This window comes from Taudactylus pleione, unplaced genomic scaffold (assembly GCF_031769625.1).
Source record: "Taudactylus pleione unplaced genomic scaffold, aTauple2 ptg000230l, whole genome shotgun sequence".
Classification (NCBI taxonomy): Eukaryota; Metazoa; Chordata; class Amphibia; order Anura; family Myobatrachidae; genus Taudactylus; species Taudactylus pleione.
Window position 1 is genome coordinate 8066753 of NW_028284632.1, and position 27854 is coordinate 8094606.

At 44.2% G+C, this 27854-nt stretch overlaps 2 protein-coding genes across 5 annotated transcripts in view; one reads left to right on the top strand and one right to left on the bottom strand.

The window, feature by feature from the left end:
- Positions 1–21880, top strand: DIO1 (iodothyronine deiodinase 1). 4 transcript variants are annotated; one of them, XM_088479314.1, is made up of 5 exons: positions 1–56; positions 3788–4016; positions 6822–6965; positions 12439–12638; positions 21797–21880. In XM_088479314.1, exons 2-5 carry the CDS (start codon positions 3791–3793, stop codon positions 21860–21862), a joined length of 636 nt encoding a protein of 211 aa, XP_088335440.1. In that variant the 5' UTR covers positions 1–56; positions 3788–3790; the 3' UTR covers positions 21863–21880. The 4 variants fall into 4 exon arrangements, with proteins under 4 accessions (XP_088335440.1, XP_088335441.1, XP_088335439.1 ...); XM_088479315.1 differs by lacking the exon at positions 1–56 and adding an exon at positions 275–359; XM_088479313.1 differs by lacking the exon at positions 1–56 and having other exon boundaries at positions 3668–4021; positions 6827–6965.
- Positions 20030–27854, bottom strand: part of IFT25 (intraflagellar transport 25) — an 18490-nt gene continuing 10665 nt past the window's right edge. Inside the window, exons 6-7 of the transcript XR_015879336.1 lie at positions 24076–24187; positions 20030–20903 (exon numbers count right to left, since the gene is read on the bottom strand). The gene's annotated coding sequence lies outside the window, so the exon portion shown is untranslated. The remainder of the gene's footprint in view (positions 20904–24075; positions 24188–27854) is intronic.

Here is a 27854-nt window from a genome sequence, read left to right on the forward strand (position 1 = left end):
CGAGAACGGTGTATAAGATAACTTTATTAGCTGCCTACACAATAAGGGTGTAAAATGTAAATAATGACATGTCCCACGCTGGTCCTATATAAACATATGGGCTGGTTTCCTGGAGCCTGCACAGTGTGCCCACATCACGACTGCATTCTTTCCACCAGCTAAAGGCAGCAGGCTGAACTGCATCCAGAGTCGTAGCAAGACTTTTTGGTGCCTTGTGCCAGAGAGAGCGTTGGCGCCCCCAATTTTTAAATAGGGACATAAGATTCTGCACCTGAAAAAGGGCCATGGCCTCATGGGGAATGGCCAGGGAAGAGATAGGGGTGACCAGGAGATGCTGGGGATAAAAGAAGAAGCTACAAGTGAGAATTATAATAAACAGGAAAATTGACAGGCCCAAACAGCGCCCCCTGCATTGCGGTGCCCTGTGTCATGGCACAGGTCGCACCACCCTAATTACGGCCTTGTCTGTAATAATTCGCTGAGCAGCATAGTGCAGAGTCCGCAGGTGATCTAAACCAGAACTGCAACATTCCACCTGACCATTTAGATACTTTTATAGGACATTACATATTTTCATCTGCTGACCAGCGACCACTACATACTGCAAAATTGGGCAAATTACCCAGTTGAAATGCAGATATTTCAGTGTGTGGCCAACTTTTCACCTGCTACTTTCTGAGTTTGATACTAATAACAAATCTATCCTCTGCATTCACTCGGATTAGTTTAGGCCTACTACTGCAGATTTGACTCGGATATTTTAGAGTGGCAATAATATTAAGTGCAAAGTGCTTGCACCCGGAGAGACCCGCTATGCCTGCGACAGCTTAGACTTAAGGTGCATACACACGGGACGATCTGTACCATCAACGACATGAAAGATATCTTTCAAAGATCTCTTTAAGTGAGTCTTCCTGCCACATCTCTGAACAGGCAAAGTTGACGATATCATCCAGATTGGCCTGCATGCACGGACGATCATAGATATCGTTATCATTCATGGGGGAACGCGCATCGCTGGTCGTTCACTGAATAAAAATGAACGATATATCGTTGAACGAAATCATTATCGTTCATATCGTAACAATATATCTGCCCATGTGTACGCACATTTACGCTGAAGGCTGATGGCCGTCTGATCTGCATTCGATGTTTCCGGTTTTGTGCGTGAGCAGCAGATGTGAGATGCTTTCACTGGACGGCAATTGACTCAGCATATTTTCGTAATTGCGATCTGAGATCGCATCTGCAATGGCGTTTGCGTGCAGATCTGAATTAGAACATTTGTTAGATGTATTAAGTAGGAGAATTTTTAACTCTTAATTTATTTGGAAAATATGTTTTATTCCCACATACTTTATCGAAGAATTAACCATTAACCACTTAACTGATGATTTTTTTCCGGCAAAATCGGTCAGAAATTGCCGGGTCGCAGGAGAGTCCAGTGAGTAAAAGGAGATCCATTCTGCACATGTGTAGAACTGATTTCCTCTTCAAAAACACAGCAGGGCGGAGCGTTAGCACCTTGTCAGCAGAAGCACAGTTGGCTGCGTTCACATCCCACACGACCACGTCACTTAAGTGTTTCAAACGCCTCATATACTAACATAGACTGAATGAATGGGGGATCATCATTCCCAATATAGTATAATCCTTTTGTTTGATGGACTCTATAAACTCTTCATGGATTAATGTCCAACTCTAAAGAAAGCTTCATATATTTTTAAACTTCCCCACAATGCTATCGAGTTTGTATTTATTGAGGCAATATCTTGCATATAACCATTGGTATCTTCTGTATGGATAGACATCCAACACTTCATGTCTCCTTGGTTAATTCTGGGTGCGTATCCATTTGACGACTATTCTTATGCATCTTATGTGTATCTTTATGTATTCTAGTGTATTTTTTTTATGTGTTTATTAAGTATTATATATATTTATTTTAGATTAAATATTACTGTATACTAAAACAATTCATATAGTCATTTTAATTTATTTTATTTTGACTCCTGAGCGCCATCTTTATTTGTATTCTTTTGACGCCCCATTACTGTAGCCCCTGATTCTTGACTTGCCTTGCTGTATAAGACACAAAAAAATGCCTTGATTTCCATTATCTGCCGAACTTACCAGTGCTGCTAAACTATGGATAACTAGAGTTGCCTTTCATAACAGAGATTATAAATAAAATAACATGGCTTTCTAGAGGAACTGAGAGATTATTGGAGAGTCAATAACTTGTAAAAGTGATGGACTTTTTGACTGCATCATAAATAACTGATAGTGAGTAGTAGAAACAGACTTTCAACACACAACTTCAACATTCCGACAACCATATCAGGTCCGAATCCGGCTATCGCTTTACCTTCACTCTTGGCCAGGATAAACTCATATCGGAGCCACTGTCAAGGCTAAAGGATTTTGATAAAATTAATTTTATTGATTAATTTCTAATTGCCACAATATGCAGCAATGACAGATAAATAGGCCTCTTGGCATTATATAGATTATGCAAATAGCTCAATGTATGAATCCCACTAATGACTAGTCTGAAAGTGTGAGGATGGGGGAAGTAGATATGTCAATTAATGGAGGTGAATGAATAGAAGGCCTTGCTATACATTATTTCCACCCTCAATGGAAAGAAGAACACTGTGTTAATACTTCAGAAGATCGATCTACAGGCCATTAACCTTCAAATCTTAAAACATTTCCTGAAAACCTAAGTAGTCCTTCGACCGGGTAGGTGATTTAGAAATCCACATGAAAAGCTGTTTCAGACTTAAATGGAGTCGATTGTAAACCTAAATGTTTACCTCTACACCATGTAAAGCTTACGTGACTGGAGGGAGTGGAAGAAGCCATTTTGTAGTAGAGTGCAGCTTGTTTATTCACTAGGGTGAACACAGTGAAGGAAGCCATTTTACAAGCTTAACCAAAATTAATGAGAATGCAACTTATCAATTAACTAGGAACTAGTGATATCTCAGTGGGATGAAGCGTGTTGTCACTAGTTCCTAGTGGACCATACGCTAAATTTTGGTTCAGTCCCTAAAAATGGCTTCTCCACCAAGTGTAGGGGACAGTGGCGTAAGTTCATCCCAGACGCCCGGAGGCAAGTTATAATTTGGTGCCCCCCAAGTCACACCCTCTGACATTGTAATGTAGCAATTTGCATGCAGACAGGCTATAGATAGACCATCAGCTGTTGCCTTTGTGTGACATGGAGCTCTCCACTAGTGTATGGTGGCTTCTCAGGTGCCGGGAAGAAGTGCCATGTATTGGGCTGCTGTGATGGTATACTCTGGGTACATAGTTACAGCTCTAAGTGGGGTGAATATGTTGTAGACAATGGAGGAGGTGCCCTTTCAGAGCTGGAGGCCAGCGGCAGGTGACTCCATTGTCTCCCATAGTTCTGCCCCTGGTGAGGGGACAAGTACACTTTAACGTGGATAAATATGACACTAGCACATTGTATTTCCCTTATGATCTGCCACATATTCATATAAGCACAAAGTGTGTTTGTAGAAGGAAACACCTAGATGCTTTCGCTGCCAGCAAATAGTTCCCCCAGGGAACTACCCCCATTATGCAGGTGGAGCCTCTAATTAAATAACCTTGCAAGACTTTTGAATTCCACAGTTCCCAGTTGGGTTTACTCAGAATGGAGATGTGTGTCCAGCTAATAAAAAACACCACAAGTTATGTGCAGAAGGCTCTCATCTTCTGCTCCTTCTTTATATATGTTACTGTGGGCAGACTCCTCATGTGCTTCTTTCCACAGACCATGGAGGGTGTGCTGAAATCCCATTTTCAGAATCCAGAAATCCTTGTCCCTAATTTTAAATATGAAGACTGGGGACCCACAATCTTCTCTTTCAAATTCCTGTGGTCTTTTCTGCATATCATGTGGCTTCGCCTGGAAGATGAAGCATTCTTGGGACAAACCGCACCCAACACACCTGTGGTCGACCTAGATGGCGTACTCCATCACATTCGGGACTATTTCCGAGGTACAGTAAGAACATTTATGCACTCGTGACCTATTCTGAGACATAAACGAGTTTAATAAGTGGCAAAACCAGTCTGCAGCAAGAAGTAGATAAAAAAAACGGACTGTGTCTTTGTTTGGTTAATAATTTTGACAACATTTTAGCAGTTCCACCAATTATATGCATGCTATTCATAAATGCTGGGAATTTAAAGGGTAATTTACACCGGGATGTAGTCAGCATTCTGGCATGTGGGATGCAGACGGTCGAAATCCCGGCGCTGAAATCCTGACACGAGAATCCCGACCGTCGGGATCCTGAAGGCAGGTATCCGGGGTTAGGGGAGGGTTTAGGGTTAGGTACTAAGGGAGGCGGGCTAGGTTTAGGGTGCGAGGAGGTTAGACACTAGGGGGGAAGGTTAGGTTTAGGCATCAGGGAGGGAAGGTTAGGGAAGGGGTTAGGGTTAGTGCTATTATACTTACGTATGGGTGTCGGGATTCTGACTATCGGGTTGCCGCTGTCGGTAATCTGACCAGCGGCATCCCAACCGCTTTTAATATCTTTATATATTAATTGCCCTTGGCTAGCAGAACTGTAGATGTGCCACCTCAAGGGTCCATCATTCCATAAGCCTATAGGATGCCCTCCCATATTGATTAAGCCAACTATTTTATGTTATAGGATGGGTAAGATTTCTCAGGTATTGTTGTCACACAATTAGGCAAATATGCCAATCGGCAGATGTCATTTTGCTAATTAGGGGGAAGAGCGGATATAGCAAAACATAACATTTATTTTGTCTTCCAATTTAACAATTTTCTTACAAAATAACAAATGTTTCATATGTCCCCACCAGTTCATTCAATCTCCCTATCTGACACAGAAAGGCTCTTTTAAAAAAAATAAAAAATAAAATGCAAATGCTGTTTTGTGACCTCATACATTTACTGTTTTACAAATGGATAGCAACCTCTTTCCCGGAACAGACTCCTATCAGAGCCTCTGCCACAGAAATACATACCCATAAAACATTTATATTCGCCACTATATGCAGAGATGAACAATGTTTCTTTTATGGCCCCCACTGCCACCAATGATAAATAGACCCGCATATATTTATGAGACACATTTGCACCTTCCGATTGTACATTTGCAGAAAAGTGGATTACTAGGACCACGTCCACTAGTGTCATAAATGCAAAGGTAATAAGTGTAATAAAAACAGTTATGATGTCCCCGCACTATAATGACTATGGGTATATTTACTAAAGTGCATTTTTATAGAAGTGAAGATGTTGCCCATAGCAGCCAATCACATTCTAGCTATTATCTTCTAGAAGGTGCTAGATAAATGATAAGTAGAATCTCATTGGTTGCTATGGGCAACATCACCACTTGTAAAAACCCGCACTTTAGTAAATATACCCCCATAAATAAGAATATATTGAGGAGAAGTACGGAAGTTGAAATTAGTAAAGGGGGTGATAACAACAGACTTTGAAGTAATATTTCACTCTTTGTGCTATGCGCATGTTCTGTAGAAAATCTCTCGCTCCAGAGCTCTCTACAAAAGGGGCGGCTGTCGATGGTGATCGACAGCCCGGGGGGTGGTGGTTTCACAAACGGAGGCGTTCCTTAAGGAGTGATGTCAGTGAGAGGCGCTCCTTCAGCAAGGATGTCCTTCAGTGTCACAGCGTTCCTTCAGTGTTACAGATGTTTCACAAACGGAGGCGTCTCCTTCACTCCTTCAGCAGTGATGTCAGTGGGGAGCTTCCTGCTCGATCAGAGCAGGAAACTCCCTGGGGCTTGCGGTTGCCGAGACCCAACCTGAGGGTCTCCTCACAAGCCCCGATGGTCGCGATGGTCTTGACCATCGCGACCATCACCCTGGTCGGTTACTAAGCTGTGGGTGGTAACTCACAGCTTAGCTAGCGACCAGGAGGCCGCACTTAAAAATCAAAGCGGCCGCAATCATTCAGAACGAGCGGTCGCTTCTTGCGACCACCTCTGAATGAGGGCCAATATGCTCATTGCTCATCAATTTTATAAAGTGTAACACTAACAGGAAATATTATCTATATTTAACCTATTTCCTTGTAAAATTGTGCTTAGTATATTTTTGAAATTGGGCCGATATTAGTAGAAATGTAGTGAGAATCACAGGATGACAATTATATAATATTGTGTAATGTCAGCAGTTCCCAAGAAGTGAAAGTAGAGACAGTAATAAGTATCTGGAGATGGAAGCAGGTCTGGCAGCCCTAAACCATGCTTGCTACTGTCTATATGTACAATGTTGGGAGCATGTAAGGTTTCCAGCCGCAGGCAGCAGACTGGTTAGGTTAGACACACCCTTGCACTGGGAGTATAGAGAAGGGACAAGTACAGTGCTTGCAGCACATTATAAAAAAAATAGCTTTTTAAAGCTTCTAAGTAATTTCCTTAGCAAGGCTGTAGTGTAACCTCAAAAAATGTCCTTGCATAAGCTAGATCTAGATGCATCACTTATGTACATAGCCGTCCAGTCATCACAGATCTATGCCCACCCATGCTTGCTAATAACTGTGCATAAATATTTTTTGGTGCCCCAGATGACCCTCCTGCTCTGAATACAGATAGTCCACATTTAGTAGCCTTTCCAAGTATTACGATGCAAAGGACATTGCCAGGTTAATGGCTTCGGAAGCAGAGCTTGTTTAAACCTGGACACAAATATTATATTGAAATATATGTGAAGCATTGTCTTATCTGCAAACATAATTATTTCCTTGAAACACAGATTTGGCTTTCATGCAATAAGCAATCTTCCTCTGTTGTTCGTCTCAGGTCAGCGTCCCTTGGTCCTCTCGTTTGGAAGCTGTACATGACCTCCGTTTGTCTTCATGCTTAATGAGTTTAATAAGCTTGTCCAGGACTTCAGCTCTGTGGCAGATTTTTTGATCATCTACATTGAGGAGGCGCACGCAGAAGGTATGAAGTGATCAGATCCCAGGTAGGGGGTTTAGTTTTTTAACAATCTTGCTGGAATGTCAAACAAAATGGCGGACACTCATATAGGTCACTTATATAGATCCTTTTATATACAGTAGGTTCTTTCTGTCAGACATGATATAACAGCAGCACGCTGTCTTACTCTAACTTGGCCTTTTTGTCGGAAGTGTAACCCTGGTACCCTGAGTACCTGTAGACAGACCTTCATCTGCCTTGTGTATAGAGCTAGTAGCCATACCCCAATGGATTGCCATGGCCATGAACACTGGCTTTACACCAGCAATATGATAAATGGAAAGATCATGCAGGCCAGGATGTATCAAGTATCGCATGCATACCCGCCCCCTGTTGCATGCATACCAGCCTTTAGTAATGCCGGAATGTATGAATACTTACCTCCTGGGACAGGTCTTCCAATAAGAGCTTTCCCTTGCAATGAGAGAACTTTTGCACGTGTGCGGCTGTCTGTCTGCGTATGTGAAAACCATAGGGGCACGGATAGGGATCCTTCGGATCCCTCTCCAGGGAAGCATAGTGAAATGAAGCTCATAGGCTTCTATAGGCAACACCATCTATAGATGGAAGGGAGTGGTTACCGCGCTCAACCCCTGGATGGTGTATTTGATGCTTGTGTGTCTATAGATCAAACTGGTATGTGGGTTATAATGTAATTTATTAATACAACACGATATGGACTTTTATGTGTCAAAGAATAAAGTCACAGTGTTACACACAAATATACAAGTGAATACATTCTGAATGGTACAGTTGCAGTAGGTCAGAATAAAGTATTAACACAAGAATATAGATGCCTGACCGGCAGTAGATGGCAGAGTGCGGCGTCCCGCAGTGCTGTTATAGTTAGTTGGCATGCGTATAGAAAAATGAAGTCAGTGGTTAGTGGTGAAAAGCAAGGGATATGCACGATCCAATAAGGTGCACAGATCGGATATAGAAAAAAATTGTTAAAAGGTTGAAGAAATGTGGCCAGGAATAGTTACTGTAGATGATGGTAGTGGCTGTTAATGCACAATAATTTGGATAGCTTGGAGAGTGAGGTAGAAACAGAACAGGGGGGAGGACAGAGTGTGAATCAGTCTCGGCAGAAGTGGATCAAGTACCTTTGCAGATAGCCATCCAGTGCCCCATCCGAATAAGGCATACCGGAACTGAGGCTGTCAGCTGGGGTGGTATGCCGGCTTCCCTGCAGTGTGGGCTGCAAACGACGTGCCTGATGCGGCCGGATCGTTGGGCACACTGGGCTGCCTGGATGTCGGCTGGTTCAGTCTGGCCACGGCTTTCCTTCTGTGGGTTAGTCACGGGGGGGGTGACCGTTCCTTCCTCCTAGCTGGTGGTGCTGGGGACCGCTGGCCTGCGTTCCTCCTTCGCTTCCGGAAATCCCGGTCACGTGACGCTGGGAGCTGGGGCTGCTGGATGGTACTAGTCGTATCCTGCTCGTATGATCGGAGATTGTGGGTGTGTCCCAACGCGTTTCGGCTGGGTTGGCCTTCCTCTGGGGGTGTGGAAACCCCCCCGCAACTAACCCACAGAAGGAAAGCCGTGGCCAGACTGAACCAGCCGACATCAAGGCAGCCCAGTGTGCCCAACGACCTGGCCGCATCAGGCACGTCGTTTGCAGCCCACACTGCAGGGAAGCCGGCATACCACCCCAGCTGACAACCATCCAGCGCCCCATCCGAATAAGGCATACCGGAACTGAGGCTATCTGCAAAGGTACTTGATCCACTTCTGCCGAGACTGATTCACACTCTGTCCTCCCCCCTGTTCTGTTTCTACCTCACTCTCCAAGCTATCCAAATTATTGTGCATTAACAGCCACTACCATCATCTACAGTAACTATTCCTGGCCACATTTCTTCAACCTTTTAACAATTTTTTTCTATATCCGATCTGTGCACCTTATTGGATCGTGCATATCCCTTGCTTTTCACCACTAACCACTGACTTCATTATTCTATACGCATGCCAACTAACTATAACAGCACTGCGGGACGCCGCACTCTGCCGTCTACTGCCGGTCAGGCATCTATATTCTTGTGTTAATACTTTATTCTGACCTACTGCAACTGTACCATTCAGAATGTATTCACTTGTATGTTTGTATATTTGTTGGTAATACTGTGACTTTATTGTTTGACACATAAAAGTCCATATCGTATTGTATTAATAAATTACATTATAACCCACATACCAGTTTGATCTGTAGACACACAAGCATCAAATACACCATCCAGGGGTTGAGCGCGGTAACCACTCCCTTCTATTTGCAAACCTAAGAGGACGAGGCACCTCTGTTCTACTCGCAGCACACCCCGCAACAACTAGTGTCAGTTATCCAGTGCGCAAGGGACCCATTACTAGTTTATACATACCATCTATAGATGGCATTGTCTAGCGGGCAGAAGCTGCAGAAAGTTACACATTCCGGAGCTTGTTGCATAAGAGCACATCGCCGCCCTATAGAATTCTATATGGCTTGCATTGCTGGCTATCCACAGTGAATAACTCCAATATCTGCTGTGGGCCACTTTAATACATTAGGAGAACTATATGTATTGTAGTAAACCTCAGTTTTCTAAGGTTTTACTGCATTTTTTTATATTGATACATCCCACCCACAATGTGGTTCCTCTAATAACATGTTGTAATATGCACAAAGGTGATGTAACACATAACATCCAATCAGATTCTGACATTTGTTTAGTACATGTTGAACAATGAGTGTAATAGTCTGCATAAAATGAACTGGGCCATTATTACTGTATGGTGCATAAAATTAAGTAGAACAATATAATGGGGCATTAAATGAACTAGGACAGTACTATGGGGCATGAAATGAACTAGACACTATCACTGTATGGGGCATAAAATTAACTAGGCACTATCACTGTATGGGGCATGAAATGAACTAGGACAATATTATGCAGCATAAAAAGAACAACCACTGTGGAGACAGGTGTCTCTCTAGACACATTGGAGAGGGGCCCCTTCAAAATGTTGCTATGGGGCCCACATAATTATGGCTATGCCCCTGTGGTGATGGTATATATTTATCTAATCTTAAATAATGTATAATATATATATTATAAAATCTTCATTCAACAGTGCTTAACACAGAACTAAGAAATGCAGAGGTCAGCAGGAGCTAAGTTTGGAGCTATCCAATTCCTCTAGAGCAGGGTATCCGAAACTTTGCCCCAGTGGTGGTTCTCAGATGGGGGGAGGATTTGGGGAGGTCAATCAGGTAAATAGCTCCCTGTAACACAGACACCTCCAGATTAGCACTTTCGGCAGCCTCCCTCCCCGGGGCTGAGCTCTCAGTGACAGTGCTGTAACTAGCAGGCCACACCCCCTCCATGTGACATCACACGGAGGGGAAGGGGCCACAGACACTGGGACTTACAGAAATGCCCGGAGCATCCTTAGGATGCTCCGAAGGGCTGAAATGGCAGCGGGTACACATCTGAAGCGTACTAAGGACGCTTCAGGCGGCACTGCTGCGAAGATTCAGCTAGCCAGTTGCAGGGGCTGTGGGTGAGCAGTGGAGCTCTGTGCAGTGGCAGCGCTCACACACCCCTTGTTACGGCCCTGCTCAGTGATGATCAGTGAGTGAGGAGGCAGAGCTGGCTGAGAGCACAGCCCCAGTGAGGATATGAGGCTCTGGGGAGGAGAGGGAGACTGTCCAAAGTGCTAATCTGGAGAAGATAATCTGATTGCCCCTCCCCCCTGTATCTACCACTGCTTGGTCCTCAAGACACCCTAACAGGGTGGAGCGTACACACGGTCAGACTTGTCAGATTTGTCAGATGAACGATTTGAACGATTTTACCAAAGTTTTGAACGATTTGAACGATTGAACGATTTTTGACTGCATTAAAATGAATGGAATCGTCCAAGTCTGACTGCAAACACATCAGATGTCAGAAATCGTTATCTGACCATCGGGAACGCGCATCGTTGATCGTCCATCGTTCAGGCATGTCAGATATGAACGATTTTCCTTCAGATATGAACGACTGAACGATTTTTAAATCGTTATCGTTCATATCTGAAGGAAAAATCTGATCGTGTGTATGCACCATAACAGTTCAGGGGGTAAATGTAATAGCCTATGGACTGCAGAGACTGCCCGATGTTATAAAGTAGGAGTAATTTAAAAGGCAAAATTAACCTGGTTTTGCCTTTTTTTAAAACTGCTACTGATCATCCACAATGAGGGCAACAATACTAGATGTACAGTCAACATGTTCATTTTAACTACTGGAAGTGCCATCTAGTTTATCAGGTCTTGTGTTAACAGTTCAGGGGGTAAATGTAATAGCCTATGGACTGCAGAGACTGCCCGATGTTATAAAGTAGCAGTAATTTAAAAGGCAAAATTAACCTGGTTTTGCCTTTTTTAAAAACTGCTACTGATCATCCACAATGAGGGCAACAATACTAGATGTACAGTCAACATGTTCATTTTAACTACTGGAAGTGCCATCTAGTTTATCAGGTCTTGTGTGTTTCTCCCAGAGGAGACTATGGAGCCTTTCCATATGTTGTATCAGAGCCAACGTTCTACTCCCTGGTATCCTCTAATGACCCTTTGTGCACATACTACGCACTTCGTATCCCTGTCACTCAGCTTGCAGTGGCGTCTGGACTAGCACATAATATATACCTTTTATTTCTTCTAGTAGGAACATTATTTTTTAGAATTGTGGTGATATTCTTGTTAAGAATAAGATATTAGGCTACTGGCAGCTGTTTGTTGCGCCCTTAAAATAGCATCCTCTTTCTTCCATTATATATTGTCTAGAGTTTATTTGTAAGGTTTTAATGAATGGAGAACTAGCGGCTATATAATGTCCTGTAATAATCTGAATAGTCTAATAGTAGTAGTGGTAGTAGTAATAATCTCAATAATTGCCTGAATTCACTTGGTCTATGATAAAGTACATTTCCTTTTGCACTACCTGCTTCTCATTGTACAATGGAAGCAAAACCAGCACAAATTTGGAGGACTCCGGTGAATTGTGAGTTACTGTAGGCAGAACTTTGTAGGATGTAACTGTAACATGTTTGCATAGAATAGAAGTTAATATAAAGATGAGGATAGTCAGAGGCCCCATATGAGTCTCCACACGAATTACAAACACTAATAGCAGCACTCACATTTCCCTGGCTATATGCTTCTTTTATAAAGCTATAGAGAAGTGACATTTGCTGAGTGTCCTCTTTACATTGTATACACTATAATTACCCTGATCCTCCAGAGTAGCGTAGCTATTCCGAGAATTTTGGCTTGCAAATTGGTGCAATCTGGATCAGATTCGGTTGGATGGATGTGCACGTCTCTAGTCATAAGGCAGTCAGGCTCGGTTACAGCAGTTATGTATTCTGTGTGTATTGTACGAATGTCTTTTTTCTTCTTTACTGTTTGTAGATGGATGGGCTTTCAAAAACAATATATCTATAAAGCAGCATCAGAGCATCCAGGACCGGCTTGCGGCCGCCAAACGCCTGCTGGAGGAGCTGCCTTCTTGCCCCGTGGTGTTAGACACTATGCAGAACCTGTGCAGTGCTAAGTATGCGGCCCTGCCTGAGCGGCTTTATATCCTGCAAGAAGGCAAGGTCATTTACAAGGTAACTGTCAGCACATAAATCAGACATAGGGGTCTATGTACTAAGCAGTGATAAGAGACAGAGTGAAAAGTGATAAGTCTGTGATAAGTGCCAGCCAATCAGCTCCCAACTGTCATTTTTCAAACACAGCCTGTGAGATGACAGTTGGGAGCTGATTGGCTGGTACCTTATCACAGACTTATCACTTTTCACTGCTTAGTACATAGACCCCATAATCTGCCAATGATCAGGAACATCCTGATCGTACATACAAGAGTCTAATGCAGATGCAGGGTGGTCTGTACACCTGACAGCATCTCAGCACAGTAGGCCACTTCAGTTGTCTGTACTCTGCAATGGGTTTCCAGTCAGCATGTGCAACATTAAAGGGTCATTCATGTGAAAATATCAACATATACTTATTTTTCACAACAATAATACGATTTAGTAAGTAAACGATTTTCGTTAATTTTTTCATTTTACTAAATGTAGTGAATGATTTTTTTTGAACTACAAAGATTTTTGCATATTCCCTTACTGAAAATCGTTGAGTTGGTCAGTCTGACTGAACTACAAACGTGAACGCGCATGAACGATAATTGTTTATCGTTTTAACTCAGAAAGTGAACGATTTTTTTCAACGATTGAACGATAAACAATATCGTTAACGCTAATCGTTCAAAAAATTGTTGTGTGTGTGTATGCACCTTAAGGGGCATTTCTGTCAAAAAATATTTGCAGGATATCCAGACATTTTCAGGGGCTACCTGCAAATAGTAATCATCATGTATGTATGTATGTATGTATGTATGCATGAGGGAACGGAGATATTGCTGTGGTCCCCCATTATCCATCGCAAAATCATTCTACGGGGGCTGCTAAAACGTTAAATGTACCACCCACCAGAATGTGAAGCTTCAGATGGTGCTAGCCATTGTGACCTATGGTCTACGTTCCACAAAACTTTCCAGGAGAGGGATCCAGAGGATCCCTTCCCGGTACTCTCTGCTCGCACATGCGTGGCCTGATGACCGCTCATGTGCAGTAGTGCGATCGGGCCGTGTCACGACACCGTGCCCAGCTTGCGCTCAGATACGCCAACCTGACATAGCTGGGTGGTTGTGACGTGGGTTTTACTTAAGCTGCCACCACGAAGAGTATTAAAATAGCGCTCTTACGTTCGCCAGACACTTAAACGCACAGTGATTACACAAATATAGCATGGGCCTCTCCAGGCACGTGAATTCATTAGAGCACAGAGATAACGCTGATAAAGTTTTTGTATTTATTGAGGGTTAAATTACAAGAAAAATAGGTAAATAAACAAGACATATATACATTTCCACAGGATGATTTAAAGTAAAAGAAAACGTTTAAAGTATCAGAATCCTAAGGTATCTTACGCTGAGATCTTAGAGAATCTGGACCTTACTCAGAGTCGGTCGAGAGCGCCGATGCGCTCGTAACCGACTCGATGGTTAGTCCTGCGCAGGCTGGACTAACTCTGACGCTCCGGAGCTCACTACCAAAGGGGCGGCTGTCGATGTTGATCGACAGCTGCCCCCGTTTGGTAGGCGAGCCGGGGGGGTGGTTTCCAAAACGGAGGCGTTCCTTTACGAACGCCTACCGTTTTGTGGGCGGCCGCACTGACATCATCAGTGATGTCAGTGGGGAGCTTCCTGCTCCATCAGAGCAGAAAGCTCCCTGGGGCTTACGAGTGCCCAGACCCAACCTTAGGGTCTGGTCGTAAGCCCCGATGGTCACGATGGTGATCACCATCGCGAGCATCAACCTAGTCGGTCATTAAGCTGTGGGTGGTAACCCACAGCTTGACTAACAACCAGGAGGCGGTCGTTCAGGATGCAAGTGGCCGCCCTGATTCAGTGCCACCACTTGCAACTAACGACCGCCTCTGAATGAGGTCCTCTGTGTGGAGGGAGACCACCATAGACCGACATGGGGGGGCACTCCTTAGCTCTCAGCTACTCCCTGGAAGAGTGAACCTGGACAGGTAGGAGAATCTGATTCTTATGGTTCCACATCCCCCCTCTCCCTCAGCAGCCCCCACCCTTCCCAGGCTCATAAGTACATCCTTTGTTCTCCCAGGGTCTGTGTAAATGCAAATTAGCACAACTACAAGACCTGACACTAATATACCTCCCTGGAGCCTTTAGGTATTTTATGATAGGAAGACTGCTAGCATGAGGTGTTACAAATGACCCTTCTAGCAGCCAGTGTGACTGCTTACTGGACTGGCATCACCTGGCCCCCTAGTGTGGGAGCAAACGTTGCATTCAGGAAGCTTTGGCTTCAAAGACCAGGTGTCACTTGACCATCTGCCGTGATTAGTTTATGCAATCCAGTTTACGCAAACAGCCATTTCTGAAATATATACTTTAGGGAATTATGATAATACACACTCTTTATACCGAGCACACAAAATATGTACAGTCATGACAATGGGCTTTGATGAATTGCCGTAACCCATGGCGATGGTCACAGGCCGCGATCGCTCTACTTCTAACACTTCACAGGGGTGGTCACTTATCGGAGACCCTGACCATGCATGTGATGTATGGTGCATTCAGGGGATCCGTCATTTTTTTTAATGTAATATGTTTTATTGAGATGTTGCAATCATCACAAAGGGATCGGTATGAAATACCGCCGGCCCTCTGGTCTTCACTTTGAATCCCAGCAGTGGCAGGCCGACAGAAGCAGAGATCCCGGCAGCAGAAGCCCGACAGCGCTGGAAATAACGATCGTCCGTAGGTAAGTAAAAACTAACCTAACCCCCTAACCCTCCTTAGGGGTGTCTAACTCTACTCTCCCCCCCAAGTGCTTAAACCTAAACCCCCCTGAAAGTGCCTAACCTTAACCCCCCCCTTCCCCGCTGCCTAAACCTAAGTACCCCGGGGGGTGCCTAACCCTAAGTCCCCCCCGGGGGTGCCTAACCCTCCCTCCTTCCCCCTAGCCTAACCCTAACCCTCCCAGGGGGGTGCCTAACCCTAAGCCTCCCCCGGGTGCCCTAAACCTAACCCTCCCCCCCAGCGTCTGTATGCTAGCGGCGCACGGCATCCCTTCGATCGGGATGCCGGGCGCCGGTCTCCTGGCGTCGGGAAAATGACAGGTGTCTAGAAATAGACGCCTGTCATTTAACCCTCGCCGGGATAAAGCAGTCAGGAAGCCGGCTGTCGGGATTAAGACAGCCGGTTTCCCGATTGCATCCCATCACAAATGACAACAGATAATTTTAACAGAAGCAATTCAGCAGCTGTGCTGAAATACGGAGCCACAAATACACAAAAAAAGAGATTAAGGCCCTCATTCAGAGCCGTACGCTCTGAGCAGAGCGCACGCTCTGAATGAGGGCCGGGCTCCATTTTCATGGAGCGTCCTCCTGGACGCTCGTATAGCTGTGGGTCACCACCCACAGGCTATACGAGCGTGCTTTGTGATGGCCGCGATGGTCGAGACCATCGCGACCATCGAAATTGCGAGCCGGAGCCTGCGGTTGAGGTTTTCAACCGCAAGCTCCGGAGTGATTTTGGCTCTATCAGAGCCAAAATCACTCCCACTGACATCACTAGTGATGTCAGTGGGCCGGCTTCTGACGGGAGGCGTTCCCGTGGGAACGCCCCCGTCAGGGAGGCACGCCCCCGGCACGCCCACTAAAGGGGGCGTGCTGTCAATCAACATTGACAGCACGCCCCCTTTGATCGGACACAACGAGCGAAGGACTTTCCTTCGCTCGTCGCGTCTGGCGCATGCGCACGACGGAGCTCCCTCCGTCGTGCGCATGCTCAGTCCATAACATCGACCCACTTGCGAGCGGACAGCCGCTCGCGAGTGGGTCTGAATCAGGCCCTAAGTTACAAAACAAAAATATATCAATAAATATCAGTACGCGAACACACGCATACAACGGCAGAAGGACAACAGTTAAGAGAACAGTTATGTATGAAAAGGTATGCCATTGGTTAATAATTACAAGTTATACCATGAAGTTAAATGAACAGCTAATCTAACGTTGGGTATACACTACACGATGGTGTACCCAGCGACAACACAATACATTGTGCCCTCCGTACTCACTGCGCGATGCAGTGGACGACGGCGCGATGTGTAGTTCCATGCTGCATTTAGCGGCACAGCTTCGTTCGTTGCCTCGTCCCATCTGCTGTGCTGCACATCAGATAGTACGATGCGATGAATGACCCAGGATCGGATGTACACACTATGCGATCAGCATGATATATTGTTCTGATCCACTTAGGAATGATATATATGGTGCAATGGATGGCGTAGTGTTTATCCGCTTAAGGGAAGCTTTTATCTGAGCCAAGGCTTGTATATAAGGAAGCCAAATAGAAAATAACTTGTCAGCTTTACTCTCCTTATAAGCAATAAGAAATTAAGTGGCAGATGTATCAAAGATTGGAGAGAGATAAAGTACCAACCAATCAGCTCCTAAATGTAATTTTTCAAACAGACTGTAAAATGACAGAAGCTGATGGGTTGGTACTTTATCTCTCTCCAGTTTCTCTCTCTACAAGCTTTAATAAATCTCACCCTAAGGATCTGTGGCGATAAGTAATTCTAAATATCAAAAACAATTCCCAGTAATTAATAAATGTGCCCCAAAGAATGTTTGTGTATTGTATACAACAAAAATGTTATTTTAATTTTATTTTAGACAACGGCACATCTAAAACTGTCCATGTAAGGATTGAGTATAGTAACTGCTCTCCATGTGATACACATGGGTAGTATATGTGACAGAGGGCCTGATTCAGACCCGGTCGCAAGTGCTGAGCGCTCGCAACCGGGTCGATGGTGGCCCAGAGCGCACGCACACGACGGAGCCAGCTCCGTCGTGCGCATGCGCAAGACCCGGATAGCGACTGGCATTCCGTCGCTCCGGGTCTCGCAACAAAGGGGGCGAGCTGTCGATGTTGAGTGACAGCTCGCCCCCTTTGATGGGCGGGCCGGGGGAGTGGCCGGCCAAACAGAGGTGTAACCATGTGAACGCCTGCCGTTTGGGGGCGGCCCCACTGACATCACGAGTGATATCAGTGGAGAGATTCCAGCTCTGTTAGAGCCGAAATCTCTCTGGGGCTTGCGGCCACAAGACCCTACCACAAGGGTCATGTCGCAAGCCCGATGGTCTTGACCATTGCGACCATCAACCTTGCTATAGCTGTGGGTGGTCTGAATCAGGGCCTGACTCAATTACTTTGAGCACAGATAGAACACATGGGGCCCAGATGACACAGACAGATATTCATGGGCTGCAGGATCTGTTCCAGGGGCATATCTATAATGGGGGCAGGGTGTGCGGTACCCACAGGTCCAGGGGGGCCACGCACCGCACACCCTGCACCCATTTATTCAATACTTACCTCTCCGGAGTCCTGCATTGGCGGTAGCAGTGCTGTACTAATCATCAAGAAAATGACTAATGCGGCCATTTTCCTGGCATTTTTCGTATGCGCAGTAGGTATATCGCCAGGAAAATGGCTTCCGTGTCATTACCCCGTTGACCTGCGCATGCACAGTAGACTCTGGCACAGACTAGTGCCTAGAGTCTAATGCTGCTCTCAGTGAGCTGCCGGCCGCTGGGTAGAGAGGAGGGGGCCCTGGACGGAGACTGCACATGGGCCCCTTCCTCTCTTAATACGCCCCTGATCGCTTTCCATATTCCCATGAACACAGCCAAATTGCTCTTATCTTCTAACAGCAGATAGCCTGCTAGTTTTAGGGTTGCACGTGCTGCCATATTGTGCCAGATGTCTGATAACACCATATTGTAGCAGATATGGTCAGCATTAATCTCACACTAGTCGCGTGATTAATGCTAACCATATCTGTGTAAGAGAAGAGAAAGGGGCAGATTTACCAAAACCTCAAAAGAGGGCAACTGGAGGTGTTGCTTATAGTGACCAATCAGATTATAGCTATAATTTGTCTAGTACACTATGTACAATGATAGCTAGAATCTGATTGCTACGGCCAACACTTCCACTTGTCTTCTTTACAAGATTTGATAAATCTCCCCCAAAGTCTATAAGTGCTGTTTATAAAGCAAATACTAGCACTGGTGCTGACTGCGTTCATATAACGGTATGCAGTCGGGTAACCGGCTGCCTTAATACCGACAGCCGGCTTCCCGGCTGCTTTATCCCGGCGTGGGATAAATGACCGGCGTCTATATCTAGACGCCTGTCATTTACCCGACGCCAGGAGACCGGCGCTCAGCATCCCGATCGAAGGGATGCTGGGCGCCGCGGGGGGGGAGGGTTAGGTTTAGGGCACCCGGGGGCGACTTAGGGTTAGGCACCCCCCTGGGAGGGTTAGGGTTAGGCTAGGGGAAGGGGGGGTTAGGGTTAGGCACCCCCCCGGGGGATTCAGGTTTAGGCAGCAGGGAAGGGGGGATTAGGGTTAAGCACTTGGGGGGGAGGTTAGGGTTAGGCACCCCTACTAGGGTTAGGGGGTTAGGTTAGTTTATACTTACCTTAGGGACGATCAGGATTTCCAGCGCTGTCGGGCTTCCGCTGCCGGGCTCTGCTGATCTGTCGGGCTGCCGCTGCCGGGAATCGAACTGCCGGCCATGCGGCAGCCGGGATTCCGTACCGATTCCCATATAACATACCAATGTTTTTTGTGTGGTGGTACTGAGGGGTATGCAGTACTGGCACCTTTTTTCTTTCTAATTTTTTATTCATTTAATTAGCTCCAGAAACAGGAAGAGCTCAGTGAAATAATGTCAGAAATGAGTAACGTGGGGTACACACCTAGCCTGCCGACTGTGCGACCGATTTGGTAATCATACACACTTACCAATCGGCCACTCGATAGGTCTGGTCAGACATTACAACTGGGCGCCCAGTTGTGATGTTATTGTCGGCGGGTCCTGCGGCCAGCATAATAGGTCACTCGGGCGGTCTCCTGTACACACTAGTACGTTGTTCACAGACATGTCATGTGTACACACAAACTGATGCACTGAACGATATATCGTTTGCCGGCTATATGAATAATATATCGTACAGTGTGTACCGATCATAAAATAAGCATCTGCATAGTGCACACTTATCCAGAGAGTGGAAGCTACTTAAATCCTCAATCAATAAATAAATCAGGTATCCCACCCTAGCACCAATATAATAAATAGGTACTTATCTTAAATATAACAGTACTGTATTTTTCTTGATCTTTTAGTCCTTACAGATAGGTGTAGGAGAATAAGTCACGATCATGTAAAGAAAAAGGAGACAAAAATCTAGTGCAGATTTTCTTAAAAATGTGCAAATAATATATTCAAAGGCAAATTCCATAGGGTATACCCTAAAGGGTAATTAACTTCTGTGCAACAAGTGCTAATAAAATACATTTATTACACATAACACACACAATAGAAACACAAGCTATATTGTCAAAAAGTAAGGAACAAGGTTCTGCCGTTGATCACAAATCAGGCTTCCTTAAGCATTCAATAGGTACAACATCACAGATAGAGTTGGCCTCCTACCAGAAACAGGTCAAATAGATGCATAATATAGCTGAGATGTTGGTAACCCGGGTATAAGCCTCAGTAATCCATATTCATCAATCTCACACCGGTTCTGGAAAGGTCTGTGGCATCCCTCCGCCGCCAACGCGTTTCAACCAGTTCAAGGTCTTTATCAAGGCGATGAGGGTCTACATGGTTTGGGCTCCCTAAATACCCCTTCCAATTAAAACTTGTTCCTGGGAGGAGCCATCTCCATTACAGTCTAAATCAAACATTTTGATACATAAAATACATTATTTATTCCCCAATCTGGAATAAATCTCCTGTCCAATAACAATCGCATTGATCTTAATTCATAAAAAATAATAAAACAGAGATATTAAAAATATTATAAGGTCTGCGGTAACCCGCGATCCCGGAAGTTCCCCCTTATGTTACTTCCGCTCCCAGATGTAAACAAATACACGTGTAGATCTGCTGGGGCCAATTAATCTCTCCTGCCCAGGTTCTCACATCAGGAAGTCCGGCTGTAAACACACCATCAATACACTCCTCTCCTCCGGAAGTTACATCCCATCTTTTCCTCCGTGGTCGCCAGAAGTCAATACACGTTCCTTGAGGATTGTGGGATTTGTAGTTTTATCTCAGTTTTGGTACTACATTTTAGGTGCACTTCCAGGTACTGGACCATATCCTTCAAAAGGATTATGGGACTTGTAGTTTAACATCCCGTTCTTATTAAAACATATATTTAGAATCAAATGTGCAGAAGACTGTCGAAGATAAAACAATAAAAATTAGAATATGAATAAATAACATGTTAAAATATATAATTAAAAACAATCTCATAAACATATTACTAATCTAAAAACCATCTTAATTCAAAATCTTTATGTATGCCACTAGGCTGTAACGTTTTTAGAGAATATATGAGGCTCATCTCTGTTTTGGCAAGTTCTTTATTGAGATTATTATTTCTCCAATTAGCTCTAACTTGTCTTAGCACCCCAAATTCTTTAATTTCCCTGGCATCCATGTTGTGTACATTTTTAAAATGGGACGTCAGGGCATGGGTGTCTAGGCCCTTTTTAATATTGCGGAGATGCTCTGCTAACCTAACTCTAAAAGGTCTTGTAGTCCTACCTATATAGTATTTGTCACATTTGCAACTTAAAAAATACACAACGTTTTTGGAATTACATGTTGTGAAATCCTCAATTTTCTTATCAATCCCATTAATTGTCACCTCATCACACTTCCTATTCCCCTCTATTAATTTGCACATTGTACACGACCCACATCTGTGGAAACCTTTAGTAAGGGTTCTACCATTCATTTTAGGTGGAGAGAGGGCGCTTTTAGTGATCTTATCCTTAATATTTTTCGCCCTCCTATAAATAAATTTTGGTCTTTACGGAAGGAGAGGTTTCAAAAGTTGATCCGCTTTTAATATGGGCCAGTGTGCTTTTATAATACATTCAATAGATTTATATTGAGAATTGTAATCTGTGATGAAGGCTAAATTAAAATTTCCTTCATCTTTAAATCAACTAGTGACTATAGGTGAGTACTGGCATAGTTTTTCTCAGCACAAAAAAGACACTCTAATATAGTAATAAGGTTGCGTAATCTGCTTAATTCGATACATTTGATTCTTTAATTATAGGGCGAAATCGGTCCCTGGGGCTACAAGCCAGAAGAAGTACGCTCAGTTCTGGAACAAAAGAAATAGTCTGTTTGGGTGTTGCCTCCAAAGTTCTCTTAACAGAAGAAAAACCTTGATCTGATGAACTGATAGGGGTATATTTACTAAAGTGAGAGTTTTTAGAAGTGGAGATGTTGCCCATAGCAACCAATCAGATTCTTCTTCACATTTTGCAAGCACCTTCTAGAAGATAATAGCTAGAATCTGATTGGTTGCTATGGGCAACATTTCCACTTCTACAAACTTGCACTTTATTAAATATACCCCATAATCTCAGAGACTTGTCTGACAGTGAAAGCCTATGGCCAGATACAGCATCCTAATCACCACCATTGGTTCTGGGGACCACATCCTGCATTAGCCAAAGTGAACTGATCTTAATGATTTCTAATCACATATAGATATATCATCCATCACTATATCATAAGATACATTCTCACCAAAACGGACGATGCTAATGAAGATACAGGCATGTTTTCTAATATCTGCCACACATGTACTCTCAGAACAGGACGCTACAATTTATTTGTTTGTGAAGGTTGCAGCTTAAAGCACTGTGGGCCTCAGCCTGATGTTGCAAATAGTTTGAAGTGTTCTGTGTTATTCAAAAATAAATAAAAAAATTTGTTCTTGTTAATTTAAATGTGAAAGTCCATTATTATTATTATTATTATTATTATTATTATTATTATTTTTATTATTATTATATGGTCAGATTAATGACACAGATACTAATAACACTGATATCCATAATTGTGTGAAAAAATGAAATAACTAACAAAAATATATAATCTATAACAAATATAGTAGTTATACATCAATGTTATAATATATCAAATACCGTATATTGTACAGTATTGTAAGATAGAGACTACAGGTGTTGGACCGACAAATAAAAATAAATAAAATCAGGGTAAATGGGAAACACCAAGCATATTGAAATCCAACATCTCCTTTACTTCACTAGTAGTGGTAAATGTCTGTTTTGGGGAAGACCAGTAAGCAGACTATTGCAATAATCAATGTGGGAGGTAATGAATTAGAGTTTTTGCAGTGTCTTGTGTAAGATATGAGAGGTTTAGACTGTAAGCTCTCACCAGAAGGGCCCTTCAACCTCATGGCTCTCACCCTGCACTATCCAGTGTTTTCCAACTCACAGTTATTGATTTGGATCCCTTCTGTCTGCTCTTCCCTGGGGACTGGGCCACAGAGTATTACTGTTACTATCTCATTTTCTTGTATAACTATTTCACTGTACAGTACCTCTGTACCTCTGTACTGTAGGTTTGATACCATTTATAATGTATTGTAATTCACCATGTACAGTGCTATGGATAATAAATACGGGTACAAGATGAGGGCTCAGAGATTTTGCAAAAGGGTGATTGTTGGGGTGGACTTTAAAGGAGCATAAGTGACCAATAAAGCTGGTTTGGATGCATTTATTCCCTTAGAAGACAAAGTCAATGCTTATCTCTATAGTTACCCAATATTGAAGAATTTCCATCCTGACAGGGGATTATCTCCAGGAAGGAAATTCTCTCGTACATGTGCTTGCTTTATGGTTTGATGAGCAGGACACTGATGTTATCCATATGTTACGGCTTTCTCAGTCACCAGAACCAAACCCTATCAAGCATTTATGGGGTATTCTGGAATGACACCTGAGACTGCATCTTCCAAAACTAACCAGGACTCAGTTGAGTGACTGTCTTGTGGAAGAATGGTGCTGCATCCCTTCAGCCCAATTCCAGGCATCAGTAGACTCAATGCCACATACATAATAGACAAACATGATGTTTAGGTCCCAATTTTATTTTGGCATTACCATGTTTTGTCCGCTATCTGTATATAAAAAAAAAAAAAGTTTTCTCAGTTTGGAGAAAGTAATGTTCATAGATTCCTATTCCAACTTACACCCCTATCACTCATGACAGCATTTATTATTAATTTCATAAGGTAACGTCATTACACAAGCTGCAAACCCAGAATTCAGATTAATGCTTGTCTAATATATTGTTATACTAAATTACTATTTATTAAAAAAAAAAAAAATTCATTCACCCCTCCACGGATTTACATGGGTGTTGTTAGTCACCATCTTTAATAAAGTATACATTATTTTGGCTATATATGTTTTAGTGTGCTAGAGTTTATTCTATACATTGATTATCTCTTGATTGTACTTTCTATGGTGATCATAGTGATTTAGCCTGAACTTTGGAGGATGCTGCACTTACAAGGACTGATGGAGAACTTGGCTTCCAGCTTCCACGGATTATGGGTCTGATGCTGCGTACAGTAGTACGCTACGCCGATGTATTTGCAGTCGAGCGATAATCGGAAAAGAAACTAAAATAAATTAGATAAAACAGCACAAGATTATATCATTACACTGTGTTAAAATAAAAACTCTGCGAGCAACCTTTAGACAATAAAAAACAATTAATAGGTACAATGTGCAATCCTAAAATATATTCAACAAACATATATAATTCAATCATAAAAATAATAATATACCTAGAAGACGTGCATTGGGTATACTCTAAAACACCAGAGGTAAGGACCAGTCCCATAATGCTAAATCACTGTGCATTTGCTAAGTGTGGGATCCATATAGTGTATATAGTTACCGGGTTCCACTCAGTCCTTTAGGGTGAAGGTAGTAATGTCCAGCAGGGTTATAATATCCTGCAGCCTGTGCAGTCCCTTGGCTGTAATGCACTCCCAATAAAAGTAGGTTCCATAGTGGCTTGTCTTTAAATTATCCGGTTCTTGGTTGGAATAAAGTATTTTTCCAAAGATGGTGTGCAGTGGATGGTCCAGCAAATATAAGGCAATCATCTGGTGGTGAGCTGACGCGTTTTCCTGTCACAGGCAGCTTTCTCAAAAGCAGTGTAGATTATGATCCACATTAGCATGTATAAATACCCCCTCTCGTTAAGAGATAAAAGGATGCACCTGCACCCATGTTTAATTAAGACGAATACTAGTACACATAGTAAATCACATAAGATCATATAAAAAAAAGGAGGCTAACTCCGATAATCGGAAAACTGCCAGATGTGTCTGAGTCACACAGCACATGCATCAAGGTACATTACCGTAGTCACTTGCAGCAACCTTTTGCTTGCAGTGTAATTGACTGTCAAAGGAACATTTGGGGGGAGGTAACGGAGTGGCGGCAAAGAGCACAAGCATATCGCAACTGTTTTGGGGACGTGTCACACCCTGCATCTGCAATCCTGTATGCAAGAAATATGGCTCCGGTGTCTCAATTCCCACGGCCATTCTGCTGGACCATAGACATTGATAGTTGTCTCAATGTGAAAAACTCCTTAAGGACATCAGTTCTTGAATATGGGATGTAGATGATATACCGAAGACCGGGAAGCCGTCTGTCTAAATCCTGGCATCCAAATCCCGACACAAGACTAAAGACAGGCATTGAAATACTGATGCCCGTCCAGATCCCGACACCGGAATCTCGACAGACTGCTTCCCGAATGAAGGTAAGCCGCCCTTCTTAGCTTTTAGCCAAGGGGAATGAGTGGTTAGGCACCTCCTGAGGGTGGGTTAAGCAGCCCCCATGGGAAGGTTAGGGTTAGGCACCACTAAGGGAGGGTTAAGGTTGGGAGGACGGGGGGAGAGAGGTAGGGTTAGTGTACTTACCTGCCCTTGTATGGATATCTTCGCATCGGGACTCTGGCATTGGCATTTCACCCGGCGGCTACTCAGCGGTCGGAATATCTTACCCAACCCCTTGAATACGGGTGGATGAGCATTAAAAAAGGAGAGTTATTGTAAAACTTACCTTTTGTTAACTCTTTTTCTTCGAAGTCCATAGGGTCCACAGGGAGACATTGAGATGTAGGTGGGACCTGGGGGACAGGACACCAACAGAAAAGCTTTTCAATCCCAGGATGCTTCGGTCCTTCTCCCTGTACCATGGGCCTGATTCAGAGGCGCTCGCAAAAAGCGAGCGCTCGCTCTGAATCAGGGCGGCCGCTTTTTTTTTTTAGCCGGCCTCCTGGTCACCCACAACTTTTGCGACCGGCCAGGTGATGGTCGCGATCATCGCGCTTGTGACAAGACCCTTGTGAAGGGTCTCGTTCCCGCAAGCCCCAGTGAGCTTCCTGCTCTAATAGAGCAGGAAGCACACTACTGACATCACAAGTGATGTCAGTAGGGCCGCCCACAAACGGCAGGTGTTCCTTAAGGAACGCCTCCGTTTGTCCAGCCACCCCCCCTCCCCGCCTACAAAACGGGGTGAGCTGTCGATTGACAGTCGCCCCATTTGTAGCAAGCCCCGGAGCAAGTGAATTTCTCAATTGCTCCAGGGTTCGCGCATATGCAGTGCCCCACCATCGACCCGCTTGCGAGCGGGTCTGAATCAGGACCCCTGCCCACAGCCTGAGGGCACTTCAGTTTTGTTAACAAGCCCAAGGCAGGAGCAGGATAGGAGAGAAGGAAGACTGGTACACTGAGGAATCACACTCTCACACAGGGAAGGATCAAGTAACCAGGAGAAGAAACCCATAGAAGCTAGGAGTGTCAGGGCGAGTGCCCTGTGGACCCTATGGACTTCGAAGAAAGAGAGTTAATAAAGGTAAGTTTTACCATAACTCTCCTTTTCATAGGGCACCACAGGGAGACATTAGGGATGTCCCAAAGCAGTTGTTCAAGGACGGGAATGCTCCTGAGCTGATAGGAGAACCCTACACCCGAAGGAAGCTTCCTGAGAGGCAAGTGTATCAAATGCATAAAACCTAGGAAAGGTGGGGACAGAAGACCAGGTGGCTGCCTTGCATAGCTGTTTAGCTGAGGCGCCACCACAGGCTGCCCACGAGGGACCCACAGAGCAAGTAGACTGAGCAGATACTGGTGCCGGCACAGAAAGGCCAGTCTGCATGTAAGCCTGTGAGATAGTCATGCAAATCCATCTGGCCAGAGTCTGTTAGCTGGCCATCTTTTCTTGTGGAATCCATATAGGACAAAGAGGGAGTACGATTTCCTTATGGAAGTAGTACGGTCCACATAGATCTTCAGAGCACGGTTCATGGTCCACATCCAAAGAGGCCTCACCTGCCGAGAGGTCTGGCGATTTAAAGGCCATAACCATGATTTCCTCATTCAGGTGGAAGCGAGAAACCACCTTGGGAAGGAAGCCTGGGCATGTTCAAAGAGCATCCATTTCCTGATTAAATATTAAAAAGGGGGAGCGACATGAAAGCGCCCCTAAATCCGATACCCTACGGGCAGACACCATGGCCAGAAGAAATAGAGTCTTTGCAGTAAGCCACTTGACATCCATTGATTCCAGGGGTTCCAATGGAGGTTCCTGAAGTGCTTGGAGCACCACTGACAACTCCCATGGAGCCATGGGAGGGACAAATGGAGGTTGTATACATAGAACACCTTGCATGAAGGTGTGAACATCTGGTATAGTAGCAATTCAGCGCTGAAACCAGATAGACAAAGCGAAGACCTGCACTTTCAGAGATGCTAGGCAGAGGCCTAGATCCATCCAGCCTGAAGAAAGGCAAGAATTTGAGAAACTTTAAAAACTTGCGGGTCATAGTTTCTTGGCGCACACCACTGGAAATATGTATGCTAAATTTTGTGGTAAATCCTGGCAGAGCCCAGTTTACGTGCTCTGAGCATGGTCAGGACCACAGAGCTGGAGAAACCCTTAGCCATTAGGAGGGATGTCTCAAGAGCTAAGCTGTTAACAGACCGGCTAGTTCCAGATGTAGACATGGACCCTGAGACAGCAGGCCTACTCATAGAGGAAGTTGAAGAGGAACGGCTATGGAGACCCTTTGAAGATCGGAGTACCAATGACGTCTGGCCAAATCCGGAGCTTCTGTCGGAGCTTTCGAAGCACTTGAGGAAGCAGGTATATTGGAGGGAAGAGATATGCCAAATGGAAGTCCCATTTCACTGACAATGCGTCTATGAAGGGCGCATCAGGGTCCTTTGTTCTGGCTCCATAAATTGGAAGCTTGTTGTTGTGTCT